The sequence below is a fragment of the Phaethon aethereus genome (genome assembly GCF_964289735.1).
Source record: "Phaethon aethereus genome assembly, chromosome: 3".
NCBI classification, from domain to species: Eukaryota; Metazoa; Chordata; class Aves; order Phaethontiformes; family Phaethontidae; genus Phaethon; species Phaethon aethereus.
The window spans coordinates 93,539,625-93,565,985 of record NC_138576.1 but is presented as its reverse complement, the minus strand read 5'-3'; the positions used below and the strand labels follow the sequence as shown (position 1 = coordinate 93,565,985).

Sequence of the window (26,361 nt, the reverse complement as noted above, 5' to 3'; positions counted from 1 at the left end):
ACACCTTCTGTCCTGAGTTTTCCAACAATTACTCACTCTTTTGTTTGAGTTTTGGTAATATAAGAAAGGAGTTTCCAGTAACAGACTGTAAGAAGCCTAAATGAAAGAAAACTGCTTTTTCTCACTGGTCGCTTTCTAAGCACTGGCATACTGTCTAGCTTATCTAAAAGCTTGTGACAGGACTGTCTTAATTGTTTAGAGTCTGTCTGCATGTGTTAAAGGTACAAAATGAAAGCAATTCCTAGCACGCCCACATAATTTATTTTCAGAATAACATAACCAGAAATTACAGACAAGCAATCAGAGAAAAGCATCTTCCAGAAGTCCACAAGTAGCCCTTACTTTCAAAACCTGAAATACACAATCCATAAAATGAAAAACTGTTCCAAAACTTATACTCCTTTCTCTTTTTTCTCTGCCTCTGGAACATCAGCAATGAGATTTGGTATATCTCTATTAGTGAAGCATAAAAACTGAAACAGCAGGAATAAAATGGAACTGGTTTTCAAGATAGAAATTTAGATTATTGGGTTTAAAGTGTTGAATTATGTACAGATACACAGTGGTTAAAAGGACTATCTCCATGAAGAAAAATCTTACAAATCTTATGTTTCACAAAGCATGATTTTAACTAAAATGGCATTTACCACTTACATAGCAGTATTTCATTTTAATTTTGTAGATTGGCATACCTGTCTCCTTCTAATTTTGGTATATCTGAGCAGCTAGATGAATCTTCTAGCCATGCTAGTGTTGGCCTCCTTGAGTCAACCCCTGAGCTCTGTTCTCCTGATAACATAAGTTGCTGCACAATAGCCGGATCATATGCATTGATTTCAAATTTTAAGTGGACCTGAGAAATAACAACAAAAAACCAAAAGAGGTCTTTGATTTAAATCGAGATATGCTTAATCAGTAATTCGTTAATAAAAAATGGTCGTGTGTATTGTATACCTTCATAAGTTTGGAAACATCCCATATGCAGATCTTTCCTCGTTTTGTTGCAGCAGCTAGAAAATGAGGGCAACTTCCAGATCCAAAGCAGGCTATTCTGTCAGTGCCATCTGTGCAGGGAAATTGTGCTGGACTTGTTGCCAGTGTGACTGAAAGAGGTACATTCTGAGTGTGCTCACCCTTGACAAATGGGCAGTTTGGGGAATGTCTCTCATGTTCAGACCTTTCCATATTAAAAACAAACATAGCAAACATTGATTTCTTACTGTGAAAAATATACACATATACAAACTTAGCCCTTGAAGTGAAGCTGAAACTGAACTGGCAGCCAACCATACCAGAGAGCTCTGAAGTTACTAACACAGCTTTCCCTGCTGTTTCTCAACAGCAGACTGTATTAAAGCCTTTGATCACTTAATGGATATTCATATTCAAATGTAGGGATCTACACAAAGTGCCCTTAATATAATTAGTCCATTTAGAAAAAGTAGTTTTTCTATAGACAGTAGCCCATCATGTCCTTATGAAGAAAGGCACAGACTAAATTCTACAGAACATACATCAGAGTTCCAATGTTATGAGATGTTATTATAAGTAACCTTAATAAGATGAAGCAATGTTCTGTCTTTAGTTCTACATACACTTACAGAACTCAAAACTGAAAACAGTCCTGAATGACACATTGACCCAGAAACATGAAAAAACCCCTCTAATCTCAATATATACCTAAGGCAGAGACATGGCAAAGAGCAATTACACTAGTACAAGATGTCTGGAAACTGACAAGAGAAATGAGGACACAAGAACTATGAAGATAATATTACAAATGAAAGTTTCCAGCAAATCAGGAATCTGGTGTGTTTAAATATAAATTATCAAATAATCAAGACAAAAACTATGTTAAGAACCCTTTTAAAATCAACATAAGGTCCTATATTTCTGTCTATATGCACAATTTCTGCTGATTCAAGAAACTAGTAATGGATCTCGCAACTTTACATAAAAGGCAAATATGCACTGCATGGCCATTGCAGTTTAAGAACTTAAAAAAATGTGTTCTAGTCACAATTATACAGAAGATTGAGTTTAGATCCCTGAAATGAAATGCTGGCTCCCATCTCTGCCATGGAACAATTTGAAATGAAACAGCAAATCAGAATTAAGAAAATAAAACCAACTACAATTTCTTGAGTTTAGTATTATACAGAAATTTGACATAGTACAGGAAATTATTTTATGATTTGTCTCATGGAATCAGTCTGAAAATTCCTTCTTGTCAGTAACACTTCCTAAACCCACCAGAAATCCCATTGAGATATTGTTGATCTTTGTCCTCCAGAGATTGCTAACATCTCCAAGCACAAAATTAACTCTACTCCAAATATCATTAAACTTACCAAGGTTCATCGGTAGGCTCCCAACATACCAAACACACACTACAGGTAAAGCACATTGCTCTGTCATCTCCTGATGAAGCAGGCTATAAATATAAGAAGAAACACTTGAAATTTATATAGCTATATATTACAAAACACTTTAACTAGGTGATCAAGTCCTCTCCTTCTAGTGGCATAGCAAAGCACCACATCAAATGTATATAAGGCCACAATTACATACTATAAAGTGGCAGGATTTAACGTTTCAAAAAAAAGGGATACAACACATTACTATAGAAGAGGTTCAGAAGCAACAACTGTGCAAACCATGGGATATAAACCACACAGACATAAAACAGAACTCAGTATCACTGCTAAGATTTCTTATCCTTTGGAAAAAGTTCACAAGGTTCAAAAAATTTAGACCCTCAGCAGAATAACTGTACAGCTGTATGCTTAGAAAAACACAGGTTAAACAAATATTTCCTATTACGCCTTCAATCTGCTGGAATATAAAGTATTCTATGTCACTCCTCTGCAAAGAACAGTTGTTACTAGCTGAAGTAACAGAGGAAAAAGAAGGGAAATTTCCATTCTCTTAAAATTTACCGTTTTCATGACCACATTTCAAGTCACTGAGATATGCTTGGGAATATGCAGATGCAATTCTAACATATGAATTCCCCACATTTTCCCTCTTGAACAAACTTAAGAAATCCTCCAAAAACCTTATCCACTTGCACCTACCATGCTTTGCAGTTGGCATAATGAGGCAGACAATATTGATGTCAGATGACACACACTGCTTAGTCATCATTATGTAAATGCGTATCATAAATAACTTAATAGTAGAAATAATTTCAAAGAATGAAAAATGGAAATAAGCAAAAGTAGTGGAATAAAATATTGAGGTTGTATTTATTGACTAAGCTTAATAACTTAGTCATGTGATCCAGGACCATTGTTTGTTACAATACAGTTTAAGTCCCACCAGGGCAGTATGGTTAGAGAACTCCAATGTCAAGCTTACTGCTTTACTTATAAAAAGTAAGGATATTTGCTCAACAACCTAACAAGAAGAAAGAGAGACTCTATGTAACAACCAGCTCCATCTTTATTATTGCTGTTTAACTCAGATCAATTTGATACTTAAAAGTGGTTTACATGCTGAAGTTCAGAACAGTATTTTCTGTGATCTCTACAAAAAAAGAAGCAACCTCAAGGCACAGAAAAAAACTGAAACTTAAGAAAAGGACTGAATGACAAACTTTTTCATTATGGTTTTTGCATCATTGAAGGAATCCATAAAAAAAACCCAAAACAAACAACTTTTTTCCCCTGCTCCCCAAACCCTCACCTAGGGAACAAATACTAAGATCAGCTAAACCTTTTACCTGGTGATAGAACCCAGCTTGAGCCATAGGATCTGGCTGTGCCCACCTATAACCCACATGAGGCCATGAAGTGAATGTCTCCCGTCTGTTAGCTTCACTATACATCAAAGACCTAGAAAGGTGAAAAATTCTACATTACACAAAACTGCCATTTAGAATAAAAAATGGATATTAATTATGAGATTTTCAATGCTTTAGTAACCGTTAGAAATACTAGACAGCAACCTATAACTTACAGTTAAAATTAACACTAACAATTACTGAAAAGTTACAAAGTTCTCTCACTTGGGTCCCTAAAGCACATCCTCAGCAAAAGACCAAAAGCAATACAACAACCTACAGGCCTTAAAAGCAAGATTAATAAAATAAGCTTCCATGTAGCCTATTTGGTCTAACCACAGAGAAGCATCAGATATCCAAAACTACTCTGCATTTAGGGAAGATGCAGAATCTAGCCCAGTAGAACTGCTAGAGACTTGATTTTTTTAACATGACAACCACTGCAATAATTTGGGTTTATTAGTTTAACAGATATGAATATGCATATTTAAAAACACTCTAAAGTGATATTTTAGGCTTAACTGAATACATGGTACAACGCCCCCAACATTTGTCACTCACTGCATACTATAATGCTTAAAAGTTATAAACTGCTAAGTACGAACTCCTCTGCAACTCAACATCTACAAAGAAAAGAAGCTCCTCTCTTTTCCACCTTCACTCAGTGCATGTCCCTCATCTGAAATAGTACATAAGAAACCACTACCAGCTTTTCTTTTTGCTTGTCAGAAGTTTATTCTCCAGTATCATCCCAAGAACTAGTGCTGCTAGACAGTAAAGTGCCTCACTTCTTGTTTCAGGAGATTTTTGCTGTCTTACAAGAGAATGGATATATTAACCATCTCCTGTGAAGGATGTAAACTATTCTTGCAACACCCACATAAGGGCTGTCTTCGCTTGACATTATACCATCTTAAGAGACAGATCTCAGAGAGCTCTAACCAAAAATACAAGGAGAGGTACAGGTAGACCTGGATGCTTGGAGAGGGGAAGTAAGAGATTAAATCAATTTTATTAAATTATTTGAGCTGTAAGAAATAATACACTTGCAAAATAGTATTTGAATAGAAACTTTCAAGAAGGTATTAATTTATAGACTTGGAAGATTTATCAGTATTCTAACCAGGTTAAAATAATGGGGTACTCACTTGTGTACACATTATCACTCGGATCAGAAAGAGATGAAGCAACAACCCGAGGTAAAATTTTCTCTGACCCCAAACACATAGCAGGTGACTAGAGAGTACAGAAGTAGCTGTGTATCTATATGCTGCAAAGGCAACAACTTCCTAAACTTCTAAAACACAAAACATAGGCATAACTCTTTCTTGTATGAAGGAAAAGGAATTGATTTTGTGATAACAACATAGAATGTATGCTCCATCTTTGGCAGACAAATGAGCACTCTCTTTGCGTTCAAAAGAGGCGCACATACACTCTTAACACTCTGCAGTTTCGGAACATCTCAACATTGCAGTCTCAATAAGGTTTCAGTACTAGTTTGAGTAAAGCCAGTACCTTAAGTAACTGGTCACACGCACATCACTGTTCAGATAAAACCCATAATCAAACATGATGAAGGGTAAAGCCCAGGTGAACATATCACATTAACATTTTACAATACCACCTAGGGACCTATATTTAAGGCTGCAATTGTTACCTTTCTGAAAGTACGTGTTGGGATTAAAAGCAAGATGAATTCAATTTGCCTGGCATTAAAGTCAGAATCCAAACAAAACAGTCTTGTATCACCCATAAAGGTTTCTCTAAGTTTAGTAATATGACAGTGCATTGTGCATTAAACAGTTAATTAGTGGTACGTGTAAGAAGCAAGAAAGTACAGAATAGGGCTAATTTGTTTGGCAAATAAAGTCATTTAAGAGCTTATTCTGCTATAACTAAGGGGTAAAATTCATCACTTATTTTGTCTTAATATACCTGTCCACAGATCGACCGGGTCCCACACCAAGTTCTGGTCGTGCGCTGGGTAAGAGGTAAGATAACCTATCCATCACAGAGGATGCTACAGGTAAGGCAGCAATATTTTGATTTATCTTCTTGAGTTCATTTACAATGGCACTGGCGACAGACTTCAAAACATGGTGAGGAAGGTGGAACGTAACCGTTGCCCACTAAATTAAGAAAAAAGTGCCTAGTTTATATTTTAAGATTTTAACATCTAAACAATAAATAGATCACAAAAGTGTCAAAAGCAAAAACAAGCACACATCTTGCACCCTCTCTTGGTTTCAAGAAATAATACAAGAACAGACATACAAAAGCAACATGGACGTAATGCAAGGAAAGTCAGTAACATCAGATTTTAAGCGCAGCTAGGTTTATTAGCTGGGTTTATCAGCAAGAAAATAACCATGTTTGTTCTCTTAACAAGTGAAACTTCACACAGAGGAACTAAGGAACACATAATACATTCCATCTTCTTCAAACAAAATTCACCACACTAAGTCATTTTGTATGCTTCAATAACGGTAGCCAAGCAAATTAGACTTGGGAATCCATGTTAGACAGTACAGAGACAAATTCTTACCTTTGCAACTTTATGATTTGCTGCTGTTTCATGTGAGGTATTTTTTAAACCATCCTTCAGTTGCGTGATGAATAAGTCATATCCCTCTGTGCTAGAAACATCTACTTTTTCTATGCAAGCAGATAACAGCTGCTGAGCCTAAGATGCAGATGTGCAAGACAAGTTAGCATTCACATTGATAACCACAGAGAACAATTACACCTGTTTCCTTATTCCGGGAAATGTAATTTGTCATAGCCTACTTTATCATGTATCAGCATAATTCCCATAAAAGACCCAGAGTTGAGTAAGCAGTTCCAAATATTATTTTGTAGGTCAATCAATAGATAAACTTTGGCAATAGTGACAGTAATTACTACAAGATCCCTCAAAGGCAATAATACCAAATGTTAAATAAGTCAGTCATATAAACAATTAAAACAGAACATGTATTAAAGCCAAGCAAAAAGGAGACATCTATTGCCCAGTGCTTTCCCTTAAAAAGCATTCATTCAGCTTTAGGGACAAAAAGTGAGAACGAGAACAAAGTCTTGACATTTGGACTTTGACTACAAAGTTGAATAGCTTTGTATCTTGCATGATAATGAGAAAAACATAGTTGCAACAAAGTTAGACATAAATTACTTACAATGCTGATATAACAAAGCTGAAAAATGAGGCAGAAAAAAACACAGGCTAGTTTAGAATCTAGACATTCTTAAAACCTCAGAGATAATGCATCTAGAAAAGAACACTATAAACATCCATTTAGAGACTTTTTTCATTCCAAATCCCATCTGTTTCTACCTTGTCCCTCTGTCTGCTAACTTCACATCGACAGGCAGGATTTAAAGGTACGCCTTATGTGCAAAACACAGTGTATTCGATATCCATTGTTAGGTGGGCTAACACCTGAAAAACCTTATATGAAATCTTTCAAGTTACAAACACAGGGAAATACTTCCCAAGGACAACGGTCAGACAGTCCTTTAAACAGCCACAAACTGCTCCAAACAGACTGGGCCAAATGGCCACTTGATTACAGCCTTGGGGAGTTCAGGGGAAGACAGACAGAAATAAGGCAAAATCAGTCCCCTAGCTAAGGCTGTATCTGTTTCTCAAATTTCAATAAAAAGACAAGTACAGTTCTTGTGGCATCTCATACTTCTCAAGTCTCTTGCAGATGACAGAACAAAACCAGATAGATTGTGGAAGTTCATATATTTACAGTGTTCTATGGGGAAGTAAAAACAGCATAGAGGCTGTATCATAACTTGTCAATGCTGCCGATTTGAAACGCATAAAGATGCGCTGTACTATAACCAGATCAATCATACAAAAAGACTACTTAAATCAAGTGCAAAAATTTGCAGAGAAGTTCTAGAAACTAACAAAAAATAAAGGCTCTTGCTTGGATAAAGGTTCTTGACCTTTCCATGATGAAAGAGGTGGACTGATACGTTTGCATGGTATTTGCTTAATATCTACTAAAATTTTGAGGTCTGGGTACTCCTCTTTAAAATTAAATGTAAGAACTGAAGACTGCTAATGTTTTTCCTCACACCTCACTGATTTGGCCATGAACTCCCAAAATCTGTTCCTACTGAAATATAATATTGTCCAATTTTTTTTCTACAGGAACGACCTTTACAGAGAAGTGCTCTATTTTAACCTTGAAATATGGGTCTGTAAACTCTTTAGAACCAAAGAATCTTTAGCTAAAACTAACATATAGTTTGTATGGAGCCATGTGAGACTGCAAACCAGTGACGGCAAAACTTATGAAATGAAATGCTGACCTCTGTCAGTCTCTTCACACTCAGTCACGCATACCAAGATTTTGTAGTTACCCACAAATGGTGTAAAAATGATGCCAGTGGCAGCAAGCCTGAGGAACCTGAAAAGCTCTCTTTGGAGACCTCTATGAACTAACATTTTATTGCTGTCACTCCTACTCAAGACAAGTAGTTAAAAACCCCACATATAATACACATTCATGTTTCATAATAAGCACCTATTATTCAATGCTTCAAGAGCATACAAATATTTTAAATCAATGCCCAGGATAAGTTTGTTGGTGGTGCATCATTCAATATAAATTTATTTCCCACAGAGATGAGTGGGAAGAGCTCTTTTCTCAGAGCGCTTTAAAGACTCAGAATCTGGATTCTGTAGTCCAGTTTTGGTTTGTCAACTGTTAAGCACTATTGTAAATATTACTATTGGCAGATGCTCTATGCTTTTCCCAAACAAAGAATTACTCTCACTTGTAATTAAAACTGTTGTACAAATTTACTTCCCAGGTCTATTACTTCATGACCACTACAAAGGTGAAAGCTACTTTCCTCATCACCAGGTGCCTTAGAATAGAAGCAATTGTTAGCTATCTTTTTTTTAGGCAACATTTGAAAATAAGAATGCACATACTACCTCACCTAATAAATGCTATACTAGCTGAAGGTAAGCAAATTCAACAAAATCCTAAGCATTACACTCTAAGCAAAAATGTATACATTAGACTCCCTTGATACTAAATGCTTGGTTATATAGTCTCAAACCAGGATGAACAACGTCATACCTGCAATAGTTCAAACATAACAGGGAAGCCAGGTTTGCAGGGGAAAAAGTATTTCATTAGGCCAACCGACCTAGCTAGAAAAGTTAGATTCCAGCATTAATTCCTCACATGTAGCAACAGCATATTACCTCATTTTAATTGTCATCTTTTCCCTGAAAGCCTCAAAAAAAAAAAATCAAGGATGCCTAGGCCCAGACTGACTTCTAGAAGTGCATATAGATTCCATACATAAGTACTGACAAAGGTCTGGAAAGGAGTCCTTATTTCGGGTCACTAAAATGTTCTTTTGTCTGAAATAATGTGTTTTTGATGAGGCAAGTTCTTATTTGTTCAAGATACAGATAATTGCAAAAACCTATTGCCCTATGACAGCTAATAAATAAGAAACTTTTCCATTACATGCTGTTAATATCGCACTAGAAACTCAGGGTCAAATGTCTGGTTTCAGTATTTCTGACAGAATTATTTACATACTCTTTCCCCCCTCCCCGACCGCCCATACCTTACCTCTGTAACTGGCAATTCAAGCTGAACCACGTCATCTTGTTTTGAAACAGGTGTTTGCAGAGCTGTGTCTAACAGTAAGATGCCATTAAGATCTTTTCTACATCCTACTGCATAATCGTCCACAAAGATCACTTTATCCACTGCAGAAATATACTGACATTTCACCCGTCCACCTGGTTTAGCTATGAAAGGAAAGACAAAAAGCAAGATCTGATTAAAAAACAGCTTTTATAAAAGACCTTTAATATCTGTTCTGGAAAGTAATCTAACACTTCAGCAAAATCTTTACTCCTTGAGATGATCAAAACCTAGCATTTCAGCTACTACAACTTTTACCGAACTTTTATATTTCCCACATTAAAAAACAAGCAACCAAAATCTATACATCCCATCAACATTTACAACCATTTTATTCCAATAACAGAAGCCATCATTTAAGTCCTGCTCCTACTAGGAAGCCTAAAGTAGTGTTTTCCAGCCTAATGTACATGCCTAATGTACTTGATGTCAGCCGACAATCAATAATAAGAATTAAATTCTACAAGTCAGCATGAAAATTAAGGCAAAATTGCTAAACTACCATTAAGGCTCATTAACACCATTTCATCAAGCAAAACAATATTCAAACTTCTGAAAACTAAGTACAGCGTATAACATGTGCCAATGCTACATGTGTTCCTTGATACACTAAGGTAGTTTATTTCTACTTGAATGCACACGTGATGTCAGTAACAGGCTAGAGAAGTTCGGTGGAGGAAGACTGTCAGCAGATAAATACGGAAAGGCCGTGGCAATGGATATTATCCCCAGTAATGTTACTCGACACTATTACATGTCTAAGGCTGCACGGACTATGAAACTAAATCCATGTAATATGCCATCTGTGTAGATGGCAAATTGCTTTAGTTCATGGAAAGTGTAAGCTGCTGTGACAGAAACAGACTGTATGTATGATATAAGTATATGGACACATCATCCAAAGGGCAAAGCTGAAATTGTCAACACAGATCTCTTCTTGTTGCACAGGAACAGGCGTTTCATTAACTTTTGCATTGATCAAGTCCCATCCCTGCTCTCCTCTTTCCTCAGACACTGGATACTGTTTTTATTATGAATAATTAAAAAACACCATTTAGGTAGCTAGTGTACAGATAAAGCATGCAGATAAAGACAGCTACATAATTCTGTCATCATCACACTTTGACTTAGTTAAACGAAAATTAAGACTTCTCCAAGTATAGGGCACATCAATCTGACCACATTGCATTTGTGGTATCGTCTTTTGAAAACTCAGGTCAAGAACAGTTGTCAGCTGCCCTTCTCACCAAAATTTTGGAAACAATGACTCATATAGTCTCAAAATATAGGACATATGCCTTCGCCTGCATGAAGTATACTGCAATTGTAATCATCGCTATAACAGTCAGAATCACTCCAAGAGCCCTGGAATCACTTGATTGTTGTGAAACTGTTAGTCCCAGCTCAACAAAAAAGGGTCCTCTGAATGGCAAATCAACTAGTTTCAAAGTGTATTTTTGCCAATACATTGGAGTTCCTCACACAAAACTTTCTACAGACAACACAGCTGTGGGCAAGGAAGTAAGTCATCCCACAGGAAAACAACGGTTTTGACAAAACTTCAAATTCAGGTTTTAACACCTTTAAAAGTATTAGTTTCCATAATGTACTGGAAAGTATTACATAAACAAACTGAAAGGTATCTGATGTCCTAACCTAGAAATCTCTGTAGATTCACATGGTGTTTGCAGTCTATTCACTGTGATACAAGTGATGGATCACTACAGGACACTATCTTTAACCCATCACTTACCATCTCCTCCTTCCTAGAGAAAATAGAAGCAGCTCACCTTTTCTGGCAGTGCCAACACCATGAACATTTTCTTTTGCACTTTCCTTATTTCCTTTCAACCACAGAAGTATGCTCACACCCTAGTACTAGGAGTTCAGCAGCCTGTAGAAGCCCTTGCCCTTGTGGCCTTCCAGGCTAAACCAGTCTTATTTTATCATTTCTGTAGTGAAGTTAGTGAAATCTCATGTCTAAAGCACCAAATGGCTAACACATATCCTCTGTGTATAAAGTCCCAATTTTTAGAAGCCAATGAAGATTACTAATGAAGTAGATAACATGCCTAATCAACATAGTATTTCTGCTCCATTAAGAAGCAAATCAAAAAGTTATAACTACAGCACAATAAATATATTGCCTAACAGCTGTGATTCTCATTGTGCTGGTTAATACTTTTGTTGGTTACATTGACAGAAAGACTTTTGCCAAACTGTCTCTATAAAGTTATTTACAGTTGCCAGTTGTATTTTATATGAAGCACATAAAACCAAAACAAGCTCCCTTAGCCTAAGTCGGTGGAGCTTCAAGGACATGATTCAATCAATACTTAGTGTTGTTCCAACACCCTAGGAAACACATTCTGCAACTGACTGATTTATACTTTGAATAGCCTCTAACTGTTGACAAGCTATTTTGCAAAGCTAGGAGTTTAATTTTGCACATTTCAAGATGATTCTACTACTACTCACAAACTATATCATAGTTTGCATATGGCTGGCCATATGATTAGAACAGTAGGTCTAGAACCAGGGAACTGAAGAATTTAGAAGTCACCCCCATAGACATCACCACTGTAGAAATGCCTAAAAATGTTTAATCATCCTCAAAGCACTGGCAGACAGGTGCTTTCTAACTCAGGATCAAGGTTCTACAATGTGCCAAAGGGCTCCAACCAATATCCTTTGACAAATCTACTGCTGGCACTGCAACATTATGTCTTGCCTGCCCAGGCCGGCCAAGTTTACTAGCAATAATCACAAATCACAGTTCAAAGGTTTCACATAAACTCACTAAATGACTTAAGCCAGATCATCAAAACCCAACTGCTATTCTCATTTTAGCCCTAATTCCTTCAGCTGTAATTCATTTTGGGTGGTAGAAGGAGAAATAGTCATTCAAAGTTTTTAACACTTTTGCTTTTCAGTCTTGGCATAAGTGGATCATAGCTTCTCCCAATATCTCCAGCTTATCTGCCTAGGATTAAAACCAAAACAACTCACGAAGAAGTCATTAAGCTTTCTGTCAGCTCCTACAAGGAAACCGGGCAGGCTGCTAGCACGCTTGAAGTGCAAGTCCAATAGCATACTACATTATGGTATGTCATCTACAACAACTTTAGAACTAGCCATCTGAAAACCTAGAACAGAAGCAAATAAACATCAGATTGCAGAAATTAAGAATTTGAGAAACGGAACATTCCGCCTTCTTTGTTTCAAACAATACAGAACAGAGATCAGCAATTTCCTGTGATCAAAGTCTGACCTACAAAAAATATTTCAGAAAAACTTGTTTGTTAGCAGCCTAAGCAGCATTTATTGTGCACCCTTGTCTGCAGGCATTGAGATAAACCAAACTAACTAGAGAATTAGCCTTGCATTTCAAGAAGTAGAAAAATGAAAGCTTGTCTCCATTTCTCTGCTATAGATGGCTTTAGCCTCAAAGCTTTAGAGCTTAAGAGAAACTGGCTGTCACCTGAATATGCATGGCCACCAACATGAAGAGATGTAGGTTAATTTTGATAGTAACACCTTTGATCTTTTGTAATATTGGAAAAAAGTTAATTCACCTTGAAAACAACTAGCCAGGAATGGTACTAAAACATATCACAAAGTAAGTAATTCTCTTGACAAGAAACTCCCAATGCACAACACGCAAAAAACCCAAACAGTTTCTAAATTACAGTAAACTAACGCTGTTATCTACAGCTATGAAGTGAGAGTAGTAAACACATGCATCATAGAACTAATTCCAAGACCAATTAAATATCTAAAGGAAAATCCACAACTTCAATCTATGAATGCAACTAGGTCTTTAGAATAAGAGTTAAAGTAATGTTTTTGGAGAAGCCGAAATCCCATCAGCTCAGCAACACACATACATTACATGCACTGATACCAGTTTCTGCCCTTCCAATTTAAACTAGAATACCCAAACAATATCTCAGCGCTCATTTCAAAATACTGAAAACACGGGAAGCTAAATAGATAAAGAAAGTTTCAGCAGATCAAAAGCCCTATCTATCCTATTAACTTTGTATCATTAGATTTGAACAACAAGCTATTTAACAGCAAGGAAATCCGAAATCTCAAGAGAAGGGAATGGTACAACTGCAAAAGTTCTTAACATTTACTGTTAGAATTAAAAATAGAATTTTACTTTTCCCCTTTCTATTGTGAAATGTGAGCCCTTTCTATTGTGAAATGTGAGTGTAAAGCTTCAAGTTTAGGAGATACTATCACTCATGGTAATACACTGTGTGAAATTCTCCTTCCAGAAGTCAGGTCAGCAGACAGCAAAACTATCTTTTCCATTAGAGACAAAAATGTTTCTTGCCAGAACATTGCTCAGCTACTTCTCACACATATTTTACATGTATCTGAAATATAAAATACCCCATACCTATCAGTTTTCCTTATTTGTTGCAAGGCAGGTGCCTCTCCTATTGCTACCATTTCATATAGTCATAAAATCAACTGAAAAATCCAGTTAGCAAGTGTAACATCTCATTATATGCTACCTAACTGACATAAGTTTGCCAAGGCAAGCATATCAGAACACTTGCAATTTTAGTAAGATCTACAGTACAAACAAACAAACAAACACTTAAGTTGAACTTGCTGTCTTAACTTGCTATATTTGCAGGAAACTATTTTGAGCTAAGACTACATAAAATCACAATTATGGATCAGTTGCAAGGGTAACATTTTCACACAAAAGAGGACAAAAACTACTGCAAGTCTCTTAAAAAGGAGAAAGTTGTCTCTAAATTGTTTTAGATCAGTGGCTCGCAAAGGAAATGGACACAGTGATTATGACCATTTGGGAACACAGTAACAAGAAGATCGCTAAGGCATGGCCAAACCGGGTCATGACTGCTCAACATTATTGAATTTGCCAGCTATGGTCTCTCTCTTTTTCCTCCTCTTCTCTTGCTCACCTACATTTTCAGCAGAAACGTCAGCAGTTCAGAAACTTCAGCAGTGCAGTTTTATCTTCCAGGTCCAGGTCCAGGCCCAGCCCCTCATCTGCTCCAAATACCACCTCAGCAAAGCACTCTGCTGCCACCATGAAGACACTCCAGGGTCCCTCCTTTCCCAGAACAAAAGCATCCTCAGACTTGAGGAAAGGATGGAAAAGAATCCATTGGATGAAAACAAGTTCAAGTTGCTATTTCAGACAAATGAAGTAGACTGGCTTAAACCAGCTATGCACAGGCAACATTTTCTCATTTAGATTTCACTGTATGCACACACCTCCATCTGGCCACATCACCTGGAAGACTGAATAAAGCAAAAACACCTTCAGAACTGAAAGAGGAAAGAAAACTAAAAACATTCTCCAAACAGCAAGAATGCTAAAGCAGGCAGAAATACTGAGCTTAAGACCACAAAGTGCCTTCAAACTCCTTTATTTGCCAAAACTGGATTTAGTTAATCAAGAAAGACATGTGATTTAGAGTTTATCTTTTCCTTTAGCAACAAACAGGACAGAATTGTTTCTGTATCAGTTTCATTATATGATAGCTGATTTTAATAATCCTTCTTATAGTAGAATAAGAAGATGTGTTATCTGGGCCAAGGCATTGGAGACTGACACATGAATATAAACTAGATATGTCTGATCAAGAAACTAGCAACAGAAGCTAACATTAACACTTAAAAGGTTTCAGAACATAAACAAAAACCCACCGGGATCAAGGCAGTTCACGTCTCACTAGCTTTGCAGGCATAGGGTCCTCTTCCACTCTACAGACTTAAACCAAGGCTGAACCAGCAGGAAGATACTGATGAGTTCTTTGTGCCCACACACTCTTTACGTGGTTTCATATCTCCATTTATCTTAACGTTACTGCCACCTTGTATGCCATACAGAACACAATTGCTCACAGAGCTTTATACCATTATCCCTGAGAACAAATTATGAAAGATTTCACAAGGTATTCTACAATCCTTCCTGCAAACTCAGGTAAATTGTAAAAATTTAAGTCCCTGCAATTCTTCTGCAAACACCTCACAGGGGACAGTGTCTTCTTCAAATTTTTTCCTCAAAGTGAAAACTACGATTAAAAATTTTCAGGAAAGTTGTCTTTCACGAATTGAAGGCAGAGAGATTACACAGCATCCACCCAGAACCAGAGACAGGCAGGGAATACTTCACAGCTCAGTAACAGGAAGTTCCCGTTCTTCAAGAGCAATTCCCATCACAGCATTTCACAACAAAGAACCTTTGCCAAATGAAATTTTACCACTAGTTCCTCTTTTTGTCACTGAAGTTGCTAGAGCATCTGAGTTGACCCATTATGTATCCTGCAGTCTCTGTAACAGGTGAAAATATCTCCAGTTATGGCATTTTTTTAAACTATGAGACTGTCAGGAACAGCTTTAGCTTCCCCCTGCAAGCCCCAATATTATAAGTAGCTTCCACAATATCAAGCTGGGAGAAGGAGCAAGTTCTCAAAAGCAGATGGGTGGGCTATGAGGCAAGTGAAAAACTGGCTAGACTGTCATGCACATAGTTAATTATTCAACACATACCTGGCAGCCAGTTATGAGTGGCATTCAGCAAAGCTTGATATGGTTTACTATCTTTATCAATGACCTGGATGATGGCACAGACTGCACCTTTAGCAAGGCTGTGGATGACACCAAATGGGAGGCAAGTAAGGGCAACTGATGCACTAAATGGCAGGACTGCCTTTTGAAAGGACCTCAAAAAGCCAGGGAAATGGCTTGACACCACCTCCTGAGGTTCAAGAAAGACAAATTCAAGGTCTTACACCTGATGTGGAATACAACCCCGTACAGCAACAGAAGCTGAGGACCAACCGTCTAGATGGCAACCCTACAGAAAGAACTTGGGGATCCTGATGGACAGGCTGAACAAGAGGCTGCAATACATCCTTGCAGCAACAAACTGTTACCACACAGGGGATCACACGGGCAGTAGACCCATGGAAAAGATTAGTCTCTTCTACTCAGCAATTTTGAGCCCAAATCCAGAATACCATGTCCGGCTTTGACCCTCCATCTGAGATACCAGCACATGTGCAAGAGTCCAATGGAGGGTTACTAAGACAGCTAGAGGGCTGGAGCACATCAGGAAAGGCTAAGGGAACTGGGCTCATTTAGTCTGCAGAAAAAAAGGGGGTTAGGAGGAAATCTAACAGCAGTCTTCCTGCAGCAGTAGTTCAACAGCTACATTAGACCACTGAGTTACTATCTATCTTTCTTGATATTACTTTTAAGGAAACACAACACTGAACACAGGGGCAACCATACTGGATCAGAGGAAAATGCACATAGCCCCATATTTTGTCCAAGACAGTGGTCTAAACCAAGTGGTCAGCGAAGAATTTAAGGAAGGGTATATATACAATGGTACTTTCCTGTAACATTCTCAGCCCTTGCTAATTTGTGCTCTGGACTTTCTGAGTCAAAATTGATTTCTTTTTTATATAATGACCTTTAATGGGTTGTTCTTTCATCAGTTTGTCCAACACTGTTGTCATTCCACAAATATCTGGCATCCACAATGTTCTATAGCCAGAAGCTCCATACTTTACTATTTCTCACAGCTACTTCTTTTGAAGCCCCCAGCTCTTGTACTAGAAGGGACAGTTAACTCCCAATTCATGTTTTTCACACATCCAGAATTTTGCAAACCTCTCACTCTCTTACCTCCGCATTCCAAATCATCATCTTTTTCAGCTTGAATACTGTCTCATATACATAAGCCATCCCACACCTGAAGTTTCTAGTTCTGTTACACTCTTTTTGAGATGGAAATACCAAAATTGCACACATACACACACTGAAATGGACTTGCATATTCTTAGTTTGGTTCTTGACAACCTCTCTAGTAATTGCTTATATGATAACTACTGAGCGTTTAGCTAGTATTTCATATTTCTAGCACAACTCCAAGATCTCATTCTGGCATTATGAATCAGTTCAGAGTTCAGTACACCATGCTCCAAGTCTACTAAATTCTTACGAGTATTTCAAATTAAGCAAATGCATTCTCACATTCTCCTAATAACTGCTTCTACATAGGAAAGCTGAAGTAGAACAGACTAGATCCATTCATGTTTAAGTTGTATTCAAAAGTGAAACTGTTCTTTAGGATGCCTTTTCAAATTCTTTAGAGAAGCTGGCAAAATTGAAGGACCTTGTACATTGAAGACAACTATCTGCAGCATAGGAATATTTGAACATGGTGACTACATAAGGTTAACTTTAGTTGTGTCACTAAAAGGGGACATTCAGAAAATCTAACTTGAGCCTTTTAAGACCGGTCTTGCCAGGCTCCTTCTATAAGTAGTGGGAAGCAGGTTCCTCCAAAAGTTCAGAGTAAGGATTTTTCCTTTTCTCCGTATTGAATGGAGAGGAAACCTAAGATTATTTGTTGAAAAATGCTAATATTGTTCATTCTGACTTACAAAACTATAGAAAACTGAACAGAGAAAAACCACTATCAAAAAAATTCTATTAAGCAGTGTTGTATGTCATCATTTGCATCACAACATGAATCTAGGATCTCACAGAAGACAGGTCCACTGAGTCTATCACAGTATTTCTCCACAGTTACCACACTGCCTTCTTGCTCTTCAATAAAACATTCCCTATCTTCCCAGTCTTCACTGACACCTACCCAACTTCCTACTTTCCTAACCCTTTCTCCACTGTCACCCAGCCACTCCATCATAGTTCTCAGTCCCATCCCTCACCCTCTCAGATCTTCATTTCCATAGGGAATTTTTCCCAATACGTGTCTGTAGCCTGTTGCCCAGTAAAGTGAGTCTACCAAACTCTTCTCCTACAACTGCCAACTGCTCAGATGAGATCCCGATTGCTTCACAGACAGTCAGGTCAGGAAAGTGCAGTGGACCAAACAGTTTTCCCTCCATAAACTGTATAGAGGGCTGCCGACAGACAGTACGCTAGGCAAGTCTTCATTAACCAGCACTTCAGGCTGGATATGTCTTTTCATGAATCCTTCTAATTTTCAAAACTACTTCACTGATAATCAAAGTCCCTCCCCCCTTAAGTTACATATTTAAAAAATTATCAATAAAATACTGAACAGCCCTAGCAAATACCCCATGAAAGTTTTAAGCATAATTGTGTTTATATTTATGTGACAGATTAAGTTATTATTTCCATAATTTTACACTTCTAATCCAGGCTGTAAAACAAAAGCTGTTTTTTTCCCCCGTGCTTCTTGTGCAACATTCTTACCTATGGAGTGTTCTTTCTTCTAATATACATGCAAATCTTCAAAAGAAATGTTCTGCATATACCAGACTTCCTGTCTACTTTTTGACTAGCAGTGTGCACTGGGTCCTTACCAAATCTTGATACTCCTCTCAAAGACAAGGCAGCAAAGGAATTGGGCCAATACACAATATTATTTGACACCACAGAAACCAAAAGAAGCTGCAAGTGTTGGTATCCACATGTACTTCACAAATGGAAGAACTGAGTGTAATAGCTGCTCTTTCCTGAACCATACACTCAGTGGTAAGCACCCATCTGGTGACTGCAAGGAGTCACTGCAATTAAGAGAGCATTAACTATTTAAAGGACAGCTTTCTAAGAGCAGAAAGCAATATTGTGGCATTCCTTAAGAACCACAAGGGAAGTGTACTGATCCACATGTAAATTTTTTATTTAAAAATAAAAAACTGGTGAGCAGCTATTGATCCCAGTGGAATAGACAACATGCAACGAGCTATCTTACAACAAGACCTAAGACAGACTGAAATGCTCAAAAGTTGTCCAAGAGTCCACATGGTGGTAAGCCTTATCTCCATCTCCAAAACAGCCTAAGAAGCATTTTTGAAGTGTCGTATGGTTCAGGAAGAAATAAAGAATACTCATAACAGCAAGAATGGACAGCTTTGTTTCCTGAATTGAAAGCAACATGGAAAGAAAACCTGAAATAACAGATCAACACCATACCAAAAAAGTCAGACATAATCATTATTAAAAGCTTGAGCAAAACAATTAAGGTGAATCTTCAGTCTAGGGCAGATTTTTCTTATACTCTGTCTTATAAAATCCTAGACGATGTATTTCACTTAAGCTCAAGTTATGGATACCAATGCAATAGCAACCATAAAAATATTGTTATAAACAATATAACTAAAGACTCAGAAAGGGGTTCTACTGAGCCAGCTAACATTATGGTGGGCTGTCAGAAAGGACCAAGTATAGGACAGGAGAGTATACTAGATCCAAACCACTGACCACCATGTTGTTCAGAAGAGTAAAAAGTTCAGGGCTTCTAAAGATGACTAGGCTGTACAATCCAAAGCAAAAACCTTTGTTTCTATTATTTCAAGTCCAACAGAGATTTACCTGCTTTCTTTCATAATGTTCTGGACTTGAACTAATCAATTCTCTCTGCCAGAACATATTTCTGGTAAGTTTCTTCTACATTTTATATAATAATACAGTATACAACATGACTGAGAACTGAGCTGAAGGGTTTATGACATAAACCTATTAAAAGCTGTCTTGACCAGAGCTGGGCCACTATCAGCACTGAGATTGAAAATCAGTATTTTCACAAGGATTCTCCATAACAATGAGAAATACCTTAACTACCTGAGAGATAGAATAGAGAAGAAAGTCAAAGTTCAAATGTCTGACTACATCTTCCTGCAGAAGACCTTTTTCAAAGTCCATTTGCAGAGGGCTAGAAAATTTCTGATTATCTGACATTAAAGCATTCTACAACCTTTAACAATAGAGCACTACTGTTGCAATGATAGCCATGAATCCATCAGTCCAGATATGAACGATCTGTCAATAAAATGAAAAATGTTGTGCTATCTTGCCTGGCAACAGAACATATGCCTGCATCGCTGTTTGTTGTTACTTCTGGATTCCTGCAATAAACTCAATAATGCAAACATCCCTTTAAAAGACATGTGAAAAGCAAAAAAATCTATTTTTACTCAATTTTCGCTTCTGCAGAAGATAATCCAGATATTCTTCCACAGAGCCTGGAAGTATCAATTAACAGCATCTTACACAGTCTGGCAAGATGCATGGCAAGTAAGAAGGATATCTGACATACTCTGATTAAGCTAGCAGACAAACAGAGCACACCTCAGTCTAGAATCTTTATTGGTTCAAAACAATGAACTCAAATCTAACAATTCTCCTATTCTGTTTTTTCAAGTGCCGGCTCTTCAGGAATGACCTTAAGATCACATAAATCAATGAAATGATCTCTTTGAGAAGCATTTTTATTACCAGAGTAGCATTGTCATTCAAGTATACTCAAATCCAAGATGGCTGTAGAAGATCACTAGATCTTTGACAATACTCCCCATGCGATGAGAAAATAAACAAGGAGAAAATTCTATATTAATAGCAACAGCCTTCATTATTAATTTTTTTTGTATCATAATTGAACAAATGAAACTAAGAGACAAGAAGATGAAGAAACTCACCCCCATTTTGAGCAATGAAGGAGACAACTTGAGCAGTATTACCACAGTGACCTTTGAACAGCTGAAGTGCTAATGATGGCTTCAAATAATTCAAGCCTCAAATTGGACAGCAGAGTATCCCAACAGTTTATTCCCAGATATTATAAGAAGTGTACACTCTATGACTTCCAAGTTGTGAAAGAGAATCTTTTCTTCTTTTTTTGCCTCCTGCATCACATGGAAAGGAATCAAAAAGAAACAGAACTGGATATCCCTTGATAGATTTCCAAGGCTCCATAATCCAAAGTGATCCAGCTGAAAACAAACAAGACTTCCCAAAAGCGAACGCTGACAGACAAGAGCGTTGAACTTGCTGCCACAGGTGAGCTGCTTGGGCTGGGATCGCTTTACTTCTAAATTCTTCTGTTGGAAGAACAGCGGTTGAAGGCCTCTGGTGATAGTGCAGAACCTCTGTTTCCCCTACAGGAACTGTTACATATCTACAATGAACAGATCCTTCCCTATATGGATTCAGAAGTCTGTGTTTTGATTATTGTTAGGGCCTCTATAGTAATTTAGAAGGCTTTACCTGTGAGACACTGTGCGTTTTAGCGAACAAGGCTCTGAAGCTATTGTTATGTCAAATTAATCCAGAAAAACATACAGAAACAGTCAAGATGGTCACTGTCCATCTGACAGTACGTTTTAATTTCTTATTGTGTTCCTGGACAAGCTTCTCTGGGAATTATAGCACTCTCAACAGTTCAAGAAGTTTTCTTATTTTATTTGTAAATAGCAGGAATTGATAAATCAAACATCTCTAAGAACACTAAAAGAGTCACTCAAGATTATTCTGGAAGTTTGTTCTGATTCTTTGGGGTTTTTTTGTCTGGCCTTTTGTTTTGTTTTTTAGGCAGCGGAAAAGGCTTATCCTTAGTGCTACATTTGGAGATTGATCATTCATGCTTTTTGGCTACCAGTGTTCAACTTGAAACTGAAAGCACACAAATCTGTAAATGCCTAAGTGGGAGAAAAAAGTACTTTATAGACTTGCACAACAGATTCAAAACTATTGCTGACTAAACACTACTGGAAAACACACCGAAACGCATAATATCCAGTGATCACAAGAATTGTCCTTACACTCCCAGTCTGTCTCTCTGAAATGCATAGTGTGCATGCAACAGCCTTGCTAGAATAAAAAGGACAACCTTGTGACCAGGTGAGACAAAGAATAATGTTAAGGATCACTTGATTTCTCCCTTACCAATGAATGGTACTCTTATTCACTACCATGCTCTAGGCTTTTGCAAATGATCACATGGCCTTCTTGCATAGGTCTACAGTGCCCGTAAAGGAAACAGATTAAAGATGATCACACACTTTCAAGAGATAGATCTGATAAAGATTCAGTGTAGTATAATAATAACCCTTACTGGATTCCTGCAGTTTGGGCTCAGAAGAACAATCCCTGGATCATCACATACTTCAGACCAATAACCAGTGATGTTTCACATGAGAAACTAAAGCATGCAGACCAGAGACCCCATCCTAACGTTTGGATCTGATCTATAACTGAATTGTCTTTTGGCTGTGAATCTGTCTCTTGCTCTTTTACACACAAAAGAGAGCAATCTGTGTTTACATTCTAATGAAGGCAGTCTCCACTGCTCTACCAGATTCAGTATTCCACAGGTTCAATCCTTTCACTGAGAACGAGCTCAAAGCTTAACATACTGCTGCAGTGAATTGCGACTGCAAATAAAAGCAACGCTGAAGCTTGGTGGTGTGTCCTCCCCTCCCTGCCTTGATGGGGGATCCTTTTTCTTGTTCTGCTTTCTAGAACTGAGAATGTTTTGCTATATTCTGTTTTTCCTTGGGTAACGAGCAACAGCATTTCTGTCCAGCATAAATCTCTTGGCAGGGCAAAAGACCTGCAGCCCCAACAACCAAGGAGGACAAGCAAGTCCCAAGAGAAGCAGTTTTAATTCCTAGGGACTCTATTTTTAGTTATAGCACCAGAAGTCACCGAAGCAACAACATCCTTTGACCTGTCATTTATGGCAGGGGAGGGAGCAGGGACAGACTTGGTCAACAGGTCTGAGTGTCCCACTACTACCATCCTCCATTAAAAGAGCTCATGCTGTACAGAGCGGGCAGACATCACAGAACAGTTCAATTCCCTTTTCCTCCTCTTCCTAAAGAAGGGCTGAAGAGGGAGAGAACAAGAGTGAAGACAGCTGCTAACAGTCCCAACAGACACCAACCGCTGAGATGAACCAGATTTCTGACAGGCATGCCAGTCTGAATCTGTAAGGACATTCATTTAAAAATTTCTTCAAACTAAACTAAGATTGTAATTTTTTCTCTAACATAATCATCAGCTATACTGCACAGATAAAATTTGGGTAGATTGCAAGCAATTTTGTTTCATGTGAGGAGGAGCAGAATCCATCTTTTACTGTCATGTTGTCACAGAGAAGACTGACACTACAGGAAGTATACATGACTGAATGTATGTAACAGAAGCAGAGCAATAAGTTGTTTTTAAATAGTTACTATTTAGGGGAGAATTGACATTAGCATTTTGAATACTAAGTCAAATCCCTTGCAAGGGCTCTATGACAGAAAAGTGTAAAACAACAGCTTAGGCTTTTTAGGAAAAAGTAGTTCACCTCTTTTTCTATTCATGAGAATTAAATATCTACACAGACAACCAATTACAAATTAAGTGCTCAATTTATGCCCTCTTCATCCACAACTTAAAAGCAATTCTTAAATTCTAGCAATAACTTGAAGAAAAGTAAGAAATGAAGTTATTAATTAAAAAATCACTTTAGGAGATAGCATGGTAGAAGAAAGGGAATTATAGAAGCAGAGTGATATGAATTCCGAACAAAGTGGGAAACACCAGACAAGAGCCTCATTTTCAATACAACTGATCGACAACAAAAGCAGCTGACAGCTTCTTAATAATCCCACAAAACTTTTTTTTTTTCTAATCACCCCAAACACTTCACTTTTACACTTTACAATGGGCAGACTTTAACTTATGAAAGGAAATCCTGGCCTGTTTTCTTCAGTTTGACATTGTAATACAGTTGCTGGTTTTCAAGGTGAAAGTATACATATTACCTAGAGTATTGCATCGCCTTACAATTCTTGACATTACGATGCCGTGCTCAGGTGGCAAACATCAATCCTTCGCTACCACCACTCAGCAAAGTTAGATCTTATTAGCAACACACAAGGAGAACCTGAACACGGAAACACAGAACTATTAAGAAACGCATCTTTCTGTGCCAAGGGCCGGTCTCACGACATTACAAATAACCCTACACACACACCCCTACGTCACCAATATTCTGACAAGTGCCACAGTTTAAGAACCGTTAATGAACGAGGAACAAAAGCTGTTAATGGCATGTGGATCTTTTTTCTACAGAGCTAGTTCGTTAACAGTGTAAAAACATTAATGGGCAACAAAGTAAGTTGCTTTGTAGTTACGTGATGCTACAGTATTAGCCTCCACAAAGTCAGTACATAATCATGCCTCCTTAACATAATAGCGGGGATATTGTTACTAGGACCACAAACCATGCAAATATATACAAAAATGTACCACCAAATAACTTTATGAAGGATTCTGATCTTAAATAATTCTGAACTGTAAGACAAAATGACACTTTTAAGAAATAAGCCATTTTGGCAAACGCAGATTAAGGCCCAATAAATAAATTACTACAGTATCAGATATCAGTAAGAACTACAACTATGCCTATCCTGCATAACATGCCTGGTTTAATCTTTGGAACGTTCAACGTCACATCATCCACAGGAACACCTGAATAACTAAAATAATAAAAAACCAGTCCTATACATCACAGCTTTCCAACCTCACTTAATCCTTCAGCAACCACGGCAATACATCTTACAGAAGAAAAACGCCTCGGTGCTACCTACACGCGTATCGCTGCCCCGAAGAGCAGGAACCGTTCAGCCTTGAAAAACAAGAAGGGGTGAAAAAGAGCCAGGACAGCCCCCCGGCACCAAGGGCCCGAACCAAGCACGGCCTCTCCCCGGCGGAAACCCCTCGCCCGCCACAACACCTGTTTCCAGGCGAGTCTCCGGCCCGCCTCCCCCGCGGCTCGGCAGCGCCGCGATCGTACCCTGCAGCCGCCCCGGGGGCTGCCACCGCCCGCTGCCCCCGCCGCCTGGGCCGCGGCCGGCAGGCCGCGGGGACCCTGCGCTCACCGTTGAGTGCCGACGCCTGCAGCGTGGCCCCCGAGGTGCCGTCGATGACTTTGATGGCGCCGCGAGCGGTCACGGCCAGGATGGCGTTGAGCGCCGGGTGGTAGCACAGGCTGCAGAGACCGTCGGCGTCGCAGCGCAGGCAGCCGTCCCGCAGCAGCAGCCACTCGCAGGAGCCCGGCCCGGCCGCCACCGGCCCGGGTCCGGGTCCGGGCCCGGCCGGCGCCGCCGCCGCCGAAGAGCAGGAGGCCGCCGCAGCCATCTTCCCGGCCGCCGCCGCCACCGCCCTCAGGACAAGAGGCCCGGGGGGAGCCACTCACTGACAGTCCCTGGAGCCGCCGTCGCCGCCAGTCACCATCCGGGTCCGGGGAGAGGGGGAAAGGGAGAGCGCCGGCGTGAGCAGGAAGTGACCCAACCGCGCCGGATGCGGAACCGACCGCCGGCCTGACGGGGGTGGGGAGTGGGGGAGAGCGAACAGCCACTCGTCACGGAGAGGGACGGGAAGGGAAAAAGAGGGGCGGGGCTCCGCTGCGCGCGCAAAACCTCAGTCTCACCCGCCCCCGCCTCCTTCACACGCGCACGGCTGTGGGTGGGGGCCGCGCAAAGGGAGTGCTTGGGGGGTGGTACGCGTGGCTCGGGGTGAACGGGTGGCGAGCCTGCCCTCAGCCGCGAGCCGCGTCACTGCACGCCGGCGGCTCAGCTCGGATGGCGGCGACAAGCCAGGCCTGAGCCGGCCGCCCCCGGGAGGGCGGGGGTACGCTGGAGCTGACCTGCGCGGGCCTTGGCCCTGCCGCGAGAGCGGCGGCGCCGGGCCCCAGCCCGAAGCCGGCGGGGAGAGGCGTCTGCCTCAGGGTGGGGGGGATGCTCCCTCGTGAGGAGTCGGTGTAACATCTCCGTTCTGGCTCCGTTTCCTCGGGGGGTTGAGTCCGGTCGTCTCCCTGTTGTTACCGCTCCGGACAAAAAAAGGTGGTGTAAGCGGCCGAGTGCGTTTGCCGCGTTCCGCCTCGGCGATACCGCGGTGGAGGTTGATTTTTTTCATAGCCTGGCTCTGAGACTGGTTTGCTTTTTGTCCCTGAGGAGCGGTGTGGGAGGGCCCCTGTTAAAGTTGCTTCCAGCTTTGGTACCAAGTGTAAAAAGTCGAAGCGGCAGCCGGCTACGGCTTCGTTTCAGAATAAGCTCGGGCCCT

At 39.4% G+C, this 26,361-nt stretch overlaps 1 protein-coding gene across 1 annotated transcript in view; it reads right to left on the bottom strand.

Moving 5' to 3' along the window:
• BIRC6 (baculoviral IAP repeat containing 6) overlaps positions 1 to 25,437 on the bottom strand; it is a gene marked incomplete at both ends in the record, with an annotated part of 189,330 nt that extends 163,893 nt beyond the window's left edge. Inside the window, 8 exons of the mRNA XM_081998399.1 lie at positions 693 to 853; positions 955 to 1,177; positions 2,352 to 2,434; positions 3,725 to 3,836; positions 5,723 to 5,916; positions 6,333 to 6,470; positions 9,397 to 9,578; positions 25,179 to 25,437. Coding sequence (XP_081854525.1) covers positions 693 to 853; positions 955 to 1,177; positions 2,352 to 2,434; positions 3,725 to 3,836; positions 5,723 to 5,916; positions 6,333 to 6,470; positions 9,397 to 9,578; positions 25,179 to 25,437 — 1,352 coding nt within the window. The remainder of the gene's footprint in view (positions 1 to 692; positions 854 to 954; positions 1,178 to 2,351; positions 2,435 to 3,724; positions 3,837 to 5,722; positions 5,917 to 6,332; positions 6,471 to 9,396; positions 9,579 to 25,178) is intronic.
• Positions 25,438 to 26,361: the final 924 nt, after the last annotated feature.